This window comes from Nematolebias whitei, chromosome 4 (genome assembly GCF_014905685.2).
Source record: "Nematolebias whitei isolate Nwh7 chromosome 4, NemWhi1, whole genome shotgun sequence".
Lineage (NCBI taxonomy): Eukaryota > Metazoa > Chordata > Actinopteri > Cyprinodontiformes > Rivulidae > Nematolebias > Nematolebias whitei.
The window spans coordinates 3,019,663-3,029,056 of NC_056501.1; the positions used below are offsets into that span (position 1 = coordinate 3,019,663).

General features: G+C 42.0%; 1 protein-coding gene across 1 annotated transcript in view; it reads right to left on the bottom strand.

Annotated features, from left to right (window-relative positions):
• pdgfc (platelet derived growth factor c) overlaps nt 1-9,394 on the bottom strand; it is a 57,089-nt gene that overhangs the window by 6,007 nt on the left and 41,688 nt on the right. Inside the window, exon 3 of the mRNA XM_037675586.1 lies at nt 3,806-3,986. Coding sequence (XP_037531514.1) covers nt 3,806-3,986 — 181 coding nt within the window. The remainder of the gene's footprint in view (nt 1-3,805; nt 3,987-9,394) is intronic.

The following is a 9,394-nucleotide window of genomic DNA, read 5'->3' on the forward strand; positions in this document are numbered from 1 at the left end:
AACCACTGTCCTTCCTCTGGACATGTCCAAACCACTGTCCCTCCCCACTGTCCTTCCTCTGGACATGTCCAAACCACTGTCCCTCCCCGGGACATGTCCAAACCATCTCAGTGTGTCCTCTCCAACTTTATTTCAGTTGTTCAACCCGTCCTGTATCTCTTCGACCAACAGTAGCACAATTTCCGCCGGCACCGTTTGTCAACAGCACCGGTGGTGGTCGTTGTTAACCCGGGCCTCGACTGATCCGCTGGTTTCACTTTGATGAACTCTCATTATAGTTTTGTCCACAGGTTTTTACGTCAGATGCCCTTCCTGACACAACCCTCACCATTTATCCGGGCTTGGGACCAGAACCAGAGCTACTCTGGCTGGTGCTCCCTAGCGGCTGGTTTGGGACGGTCAGTCTACAGAGATACTAGTTGAAATTGTTTATTGCACAACTTATACGTTGGTGCTAAATCCTTAACTTTGGATAAAACGTAACTGATGCCAGCTTCATCGAGCTCCAACTGGACTCTATGTTAGGTACCAATTTTACACGTTTTGAAAATAAATATTTCAAAATGTGTGCAAGTGTCAAAGATTTTATGTAAGTTATGTAAAGTATTTTTTTCATCCTGATCGGTACAATGTGTTTCAGATCAGGTTTTACTTTGTAAAACCTTGAATTAGTTGTATTATTTTAAGGATAAATGAAAGTTCAGCAATGCAACAATCACAACGGTTCCTGACCCTGAAGGACTCGCTTGTTTTCATGCCGTTTGTGATGGAAACATTTTGGTTCTTGTCACACAAACCACAGAATCTTATTCCTGGTAACTAAAATAACGGGTTCAGCTGACTCTGTTGAGATGACAGTTCTGAAATAGCGTTTTGGGAGAGCTCTGGAAAACAATCTATCTGACTCGTTTGCATGCAGCTTCAAACCACTTCCTTGCACAAGAGGACTTTGAGTAAGCAACAAGGTTTGCTTTGCATGTTTATTTTACCCACTCTACATAATTAAATGAAACTGAGGCCACTAAATGCAGACCTTATTTTAATGATTCTGACAATTTTTGCATTTGCTTTAAATACCTCCCCAAGTCTCCGTTTGTCACGGTCAAGTATATTTTTGTGCTTGTGATGCTATTTGAAGAAATGTGCGTGAGTTTTAGGTCCACTGTGTAAAAATCTCTTCAGTCCATTAAGATAAATAAGAGCTTTTAGGCCAAAGGAACACACGGACACAAAGCCGTATGTTTGTTTCCTCCTCTGAGCCACAACGCCCACCACTCAACACCCGTCACGCTCTATTCAACACACTCCTCTTCTGTGTTTTAACAACCTCTTCGCCGCAGCCGTTTCACTTTCCCCTCCTAAAATCTCTTCCTGTGAATTACAGAGTGTCTTTTATTTTTCTCCTCTTTCATTCCACGGAAGTGGTAAATAAGGAGTCGCTGCTTGTTTAAATATAAACTGAAGTGCATGAGGCTGTTGACCACAGAGGAAACAGAGTCCTGCTGTTCAGAGCTCCTTTTTCTGTCGCAGGGAGGTTCAAAGGGACAACAAAGTGAACATGCAGAGCCCCAAGCTTTGCTCCTGATGCTTTCTGCACCTCCCAGAGCTGAAATGTTCAAGACAAGTACAATCTCTTGTTTCCTCCAAGGCCTTAACGATCCAATCACTGATGAATTTACATTTATCTGTTGCAGCAAAAAAGAAGCTGCTTTAAAGTTTGCTTTCAATAAAAGTATAAACTGCTCCCAGAGTAAACCCCAGGGTAACTTCTACATTCCTCCGCTCCACTGACTATGGAGACATTATTTATTCTAACACTCCTACAAGAACCCTGCAGATGTTGGACTCTGTCCATCACGGCGCATTAAAATTCATAACTGGCTGTAACTACCGTACCCACCACTGCACCCAGTATTCACTGGTTAACTGGTCACCATTAACTTCACACAGACTCTCTCACTGGTACATTTTCATCTTTAAATCACTTCTTGGTCTGCTGCCTTCATAAATCTCCTCCTACATGTCTCTGTGTGAGTGCAGCTACAGCGTGCGCTCTCAGGACATCATTACCTGCAGTGTTCCCTCAGTGAGGACTGAACTAGACAAAAGGACCTTCTCCTACTCCGCTCCTGTTTCCTGGAATATCTTGCAAAAAGATCTGAAGCTCTCGACCTTCCTAAACCATCCTTTGGGCCAGTGGCTCTTTAGTTTCTCCGATGTAAGACTGATCACCCTCCTGACACTGAACAGCATACACAATATTACTCTGTGCCAGGGGACTGGATCTTTGGGATGGACCAGTTTTGGCCAGTCTAGACCAGTGGTCATTCCGTATGTTGCAGGATTTTCAGAGAAACTGAGACGTTTATTTTCTAGACATGACGTCCCAGTGGCTTTTAAACCCCAAAATACATTAAAAACTGGTTCATCCCAAAGATATACACACATCATATATTCTGTAATGAACTACAACTGAGCATTTTAGTGCTTTATATGATCAGTTGGCTATGGCAGCCATCTTGACCTGGGTTGTCTTTGAAGGGTAATCAGTCGTAGATGAACATCCAATGTTTGCTCCAGTTGTGTGAAACATTATTGTCCAGTCTCTTGTTCCAAACACTTCTACTTTGTTTTAGTTGGAAGAAGAGTACAAACAAAAAAAACATGGGTGGCTATAAAGTGTTTTCATTTCAGGACCCTTGAAAAAAAGCCAAAGCCTCTTCGAAGGTCAAAAGTTCACTTTGGGGATGTGGAATTACCAATTTTCTTGACTCCAGCCTGAAGGAACGATCCGTGCCTTTGCAACACCTCAGGTGTAATCTGACAAGATGTGGAGCTACAGCTACGTCTCAGAGGTCAAATCATCCATTACATGGAAACCAAAGTCTGATTGTTGAAGATTGAAGAATAAAAACACACTTTCCTCACAAAACAAGAACAGCACAGAAGATAAAAGCATCTCAGATGAACAGCATTTGTTCTGTTGTGTGCTTTGAATTCATATCGGTCTGGAAAGAAAAAGAATCAGAACAGACAAAATATGTGTAATTTATGTAACTTTATTATATTTCTAAAGGCGTCCTACAAACTGAAGGTGCTTCTCATATCAAAACGTTTAAAAGGTGTTCCTTATCAAGAAAAAGTTCATCTCACAAGGTTATAGCAGTTATTTGAAAATCAATAATGATGATACTTTTCACAAGTACAGCCATATTTAGTCGTTTTTAAAATGTGGGCGTTAAAACTTATTTGGAATGACTGCTGCTTGGAACTTGGCAAAACAAATAATCAACCATCATCTTTCACACGCTTCTTCCTTCACAGGCTAAAACAGATATCCTTGTGTTTTTATTTTTTATTATTGCCCACTGCCAGTGCTGAAATGGCAACATTTTTCTTTCTGTTGTATGTGCATATGTTGGTGTGTTTATTTATCTTTAGATTTATAAAAAATATCTCATAATTCAGATTACAAAGGAACTCTCAGAAATTATGAGTGAATGAACATCTACAACTGACTCACTTTTGGAGTCAACCCAATCCAAGATGGCCACCACAGTTAGCAATAAATGCAAAATGTAAAAACTGTATGTTGACGTCACTACTCAGCTTAACATGATCAAGTTAAAACGGGTTCTTTATAACTTCGACAAAAAACAAGATTCATGTTTCTGGAACCCTAAGAAAGGGATTTTTCTAGATTAAGACAAACACATAATTTATTCTCACAAAGAGCAGCACAGCTCATTCTGATTGGACAGAAAACACAATAAAGCACTTTTTTCTGCTTCTGACCGTTACATACCACAGGCAGAATGGAGTAGTGGACGCAGAATCCTGGTTCTGAGGGGAAATACTCATCGGAAATGAAGCGGACGATGATCTGACTTCCTTCAGATCTGTGGGTCGCTGGTGCTGATTGTGACCCACACCAGCGACCCAGGAGCGTCTTCTCAGCCGGATCTTCGATTTCTACAAAGTCATACCTGGTGCAGTCAAGACACAGAAAGAGACATTCTTACTTCAGTTAATCATACGTTTTAAAATAGGAGAGTCCCAATACTTGCTTTGTTCAGACCAAGTACAAGTACTTCAGTTTGGGTACTCGTCAATACTGATTGCTTAAACAGAGTTCTGATACTGATACTGTGTATTGATACTGAGTAGTTAATGAGTTGGTACCTAAACATCAGTTTCTTTAGAAGCATTTATTTTATTAACATCACAGCAAACATTCTGCAGCCAGTGTTTTTCTTAAAACATTTTTAAACCACAATAAAAAAAATTGCCGTCTTTGTTACTTGGCTTTAACCGAAATACTGTCATCGAGTATTAAAATGGTATTGGTTTTAATTATCGGTGTGGTTTTATGAATACAAGTATGAGCACTTGGCTGGTATCAGGACCTGTACAGATACTACACATTTAAATTAATTTTTAATGCAGTGTTCTTGAGCTGGTTTTAAGATATTCCTTGAATTTATTTGTGACAGACTTACTTGTAGAACATCTCAATGTTATAAAGATTTAGATATTTAATAAGTTTGCTGTTTCTTTAAAGTTTCTGGTTTTTTCCTGCAGTTTGAACGTTTACATTTATACAGTTAAAAAAAAAAAAAGTCAGAATATAAAGGATAAACTGTTGATGGACACAGCAACAAGCAGTTTATGATCAATAATTATGCATTTTTCTTAACTAGTGTTTATGAATTCATTACATTGCACTTGACAGCTATACTTTTTATTCATTGCTTGAAATACTCAGAGCTGAGAATCTGCCAAGTTCAAATAAACTCTAAGTGGAACCGTCATTTCATGTGTTGTCTTCCTAACTTTGTGACCCTGTAATCGCACAGCAGTCTCTTTCCTGAACCAGCCTGCTAAACTAAAAGCTGTTAAATGTTATGAAGAGTGGAAGGCACGCTCCGCTCTACGCTGGTGTGCCAGAGCTAACACTGACCAACCTGGAATGAACCGCTTTGCATTCGTGTCAACGAGCACGCCAACATTTCATTCACTGCTGCCAACTGAGATATTTAGATTTCAAGGACGTTGTTTACATTTTTCATAAGCTTGACAGATTCATTTCAAGCTGGTTTCTATTAAACTACATGAGAGGAAGCTAAAAATGTGTTTTAGAATTAAATAAACCGACGGTGGGCAGGAGTCAACAGGTTTATTTAATTTCATCTGTCAGATTTGGAAGCTTGCACAGTGAAAACAAAAACTACAAGGACGGTAAAACTGCTCATGTTCTCGTCCAAATCCTATGGAAAACCACTTAAGGATTATCAATGTAATAACACTTCACCTAAATAAAAACTGAATTGGCACAAAGCAGTTTAGAAAAACTTACTACCGGCAATGAGAACCAAACTCTTGCACAAGTGGTGTGAGAGTTTGGTTTACATTGCCGGTAGTAAGTTGGAGCCTTCAGGATGGGAGCCGGACTCTGCCAGAGCCGCCCGTTGTCACAGATTCTGTTCATAACTTTTATGGACAGACAAAGTCCATGCTCAATAATCCAGGTATACAATCCAACAATTTTCAGTTAGGTCATCTGGACAGTTTATTTTTTTGTGCTGAAACATTTCACCTTCCATCCAGAAGGCTTCATCAGTCAAGGAAACACACAACACAAAACTGATTCTTCCCCCAACAGCTTACTCCAAAGTGGAACAACCCAGTTTTGTTGGTGCTAAGATGGTCTCTTTGGCACGCCCCCTCCTCCGGTGCTGGCCCTCTCCCTCGTTCACATTCATGTCATGTTTAATGGACATAATTTCTCAGTGCATCCAGGGGGCAGAGGGAGTCCGGTTCAATGGCCTCGGGATTCATCTCTGCTCTTGACAGATGATGTGGTCCTGTTTGTGTCATCGTGTCAGGATCTTCAGCTCTAACTGGAGCGGTTCACAGCCGAGTGTGAAGCGGTTGGGATAAGAATCAGCACCTCCAAATCTGAGGTCATGGTTCTCAACCAGAAAAGGGTGGATTGTTCTCTTCAAGTCGAGGGTGAGGTTCTGCCTCAAGTGGAGGAGTTCAAGTATATCTGGTTTTTTTTTCCATGAGTGAGAGAAGAATGGAGCGTAACATTAGCAGACGGATTGGTGCAGCGTCTGCAGTATTGTGGACTCTGTAATGGTCTGTTGTGGTGAAGGGGGTCTATGACCTCTGGTCATAAACTCTGGGTAGAGACTGAAAGAATGAGATCGTGGATCCAGGAGATTGAAATCAGTTTCCTCTACAGGGTAGCTGGACTCTCCCTTAGAGACAGGGTGAGAAGTTCAGTTATCAGGAGAGACTCAGAGTAGAACCACTGCTCCTCCACATCCAGAGGAACCAGTTGAGGTGGTTTGGACATCTGGTAAGGATGCTCCCTGGGTGCCACCCTCAGGAGGCGCTTCGGGCATGTCTGATTTGGAGGAGACCTCGGGGAAGACCCAGGACAGGCTGGAGACACTACGTCTCTTTGTTGGCCTGGGAGCACCTTGGAGTCCTCCCAGAAGAGCTGGAAGAGGTGGCTGTAGAAAAACGGATGATGATGGATGGATGGACAAAATGTAAGTTAATTTGTTTTGAGCTGATTTAACAGAAATGTAGCAAAACAGACAAACTTATCTCTAAAACAAAAAAACGTTAAATCATGGTATCTGGACAGATTCGTTTTTGGAAGAAATGTTTCGTCTTTCGTCCAAAAGACTTCATCAGTCTGAGGCCTGACATCAAGGTCTGTCATATAAATAGCACCTTATTCACATGTTTCAATTTTTCTCTAAAACCTTCCAGTCAGGCAACTCCAGGGCACTGACAGATGGCTTATCAATAATTCAGACAGTCCTGATCATTACACATCACCATGTGTTCAGTTAAACTGTGGATTCTCAAATTAACCAATGCTCTGACACACATTCCAAACTTTACGATGCAGGAAACGGCGCCTGGATCTGTTCAAATACAGAGCTGTCAACAAAAGCCTACACTACATAAGAAACTTTAATATTCTCAAAGCTTTCTCCTACGTAGGTTTTACCTCGTGCATTATTAATAAACCCGATGTCTGCCGTGAAGATGCCGCAAATTAGCAGAAGAAACAATTTTTCGTCCTCTCCGTTCAGACTGAAGACAGAGGGCATGAACGCCTTTTGAAAAGCGTTGTGGAGCTGCCAAGCACGACTCTGCTGCCATGCCAACCAGCAGCAAGAGCAAGCCCTCTTCAATATGCCTCTCCTCCAGTGGATTTGGTAAGAATGCTTTTCATCTTGCCACAGACAAACAGAATAGCAGATGAGCATCTCGACTATACAGCTTCTCTCTCATCTTAGCAGAGCCGTCTTGTTCCGGGGTTGGACCCAGACCTGAACAGATCTCCCTCCGTTGTTTTTCTGAGTTCCTGTCATCGCTGTGGACCAGCGGATCGGCCATCACCTTTGTGTTTATTTGAGTACACAGAGGTAAAAGCAGGATAGCTGCATCACGGCTTAAATTTTGAGTTTGTCCTCTTTTATGTATTGACTCCAGTAAAATGGAGGTTTGAGAGAATAAAAAAAAGGGAATGCATTTTTAAACACATAAAAGATAAAGTATAAGATTTGTCCAGGGGCTTGTGTGTGAGAGTCTGTGTGTCTGGGTTGGAAATGGAGAGTGTTGAAAAAAAGAGAGATGGTGAAAGAAAGGGCACAAAGGCAGTCTTGTGATTGCATGTTGCATTCATCTGCCTGCCAATCCTGCCAAGAGTCTGGATCTTGGGATCTGACCCAAACCTGTTGGGCTTCAGTCAGTGGTTGGAGCCGTGCTCTGACTTTCCTGACCCTGTAAAAGGATGTTGTTATTGTCTCGTGCACTCCACTCTTTCAGGTCTCTGACAAGTGCAGGCTTGTAAAGACGGCGCAACACAAAAGTTGTCTATCTTCACCTTGCCCCACAGTGCAACTTTCCCCCCAAGGTTTTACAGCAATGCTCCTCTCATTTGTCAGCAGGCACCCAACACTGGACAGGTGTGCTGGAGGGGGGTGGGGGTGATGGGACTCACATTATCCATCCTCACAAACTATGTTTCATCTCCCAATAAACACAGAGCAAATACGGAACAGCGGCACAGACACAGGGTAGCTCTTCAGACATGATCAAGAGTCTGGATAAAGACCAGAACTGGTATCAAAAGCAGCTCCGTGAGTTTCCAGTAACCATCAGAGTTTGAAGGGTGTACTCATTCAAAGCTGCATTTTCTTTGTACCTTCTAATAAATTCAGTCACAAGCTGAACCTTAATCTCCAGCTGCCAAGTCGAACATCAGCTGAGCTCTGAGGAGAGGAGCACTTCCATTTCTTGTCCATTAGGGGGCTCTCCAGGAACTAGAAGTGAGGTTAGCAGTCTTTACCTCCCCCTCACTGGCCTCCAATATGCCAACCATTCAGTATGATATACTGACGCCGAGGTACTGAGCATAATGCACGCAGGGAAATCGATGAGGGGAACTGGGATCTTGGTTTAAATTGCATGACAACAAAGGCAGAGCCTGAAAGTGGGTTTCCCAATGAAGATGACATACTGCACTTCTACGTGTGTTTGGGTTTATGTGCCTCCATTTAAAGGGAGTGTGCCATTTAGACTGTTCTGTTAGCAGCTAAAATTACTGACTACATTCTGTAAAGTATGCTCGACTCAACGACGTCACCGGGGCGTCTTGGTGAACAAATCATTCTGCAGTAAGGTTTTCAATATTCATGAGCTGCCATGACAGGCCAAAGGCAATTTCACAAATGGCCACTCTGTGACGTTAAATCTTTGAAGATTGACTAGGGTCCAGAGAGGACACAGTTTTACCTCACATCAACACCATGTGTTGTGTCAGTGGGAAAGTCCCGACCTGATGGGAGCTGGCCAAGCAAGCAGAATGCAACGTATAGGACAGACCAGCATACTGAACACTTGAAAAAAATGGTTTATCTTTATATAAAGTGTAACAAAACTATGTTTGATACAATTTAGGATTTTGTGTAAAAACAAAGACATTAAAAAAATGCATATTTCAAATACAGGAATGTTTAAAACACAAGTGGTTCATCAGTGTTTGGGTGGAGTTTGCATGTTCTCTCCATGCTGTGTGGGTTTTCTCCGGGTACTCCAGTTTCCTCCCACAGACCAAAAACATGCATGTTAGGCTGATTGGTAACTCTAAATTGTCCCTAGGTGAGTGAGAGAGAGTGAATGTTTGTTTGTCTCTATGTGTCCCTGTGATGGACAGGAGACCTGTCCATGATGTACCCCGCCCCTCGCACAGTGATTGCTGGACATGGGCACCAGCGATCCCCGTGACCCAAAATGGAATAAGCGGGTAAAGATAATGGATCTATCTATCTATCTATCTATCTATCTATCTATCTATCTATCTATC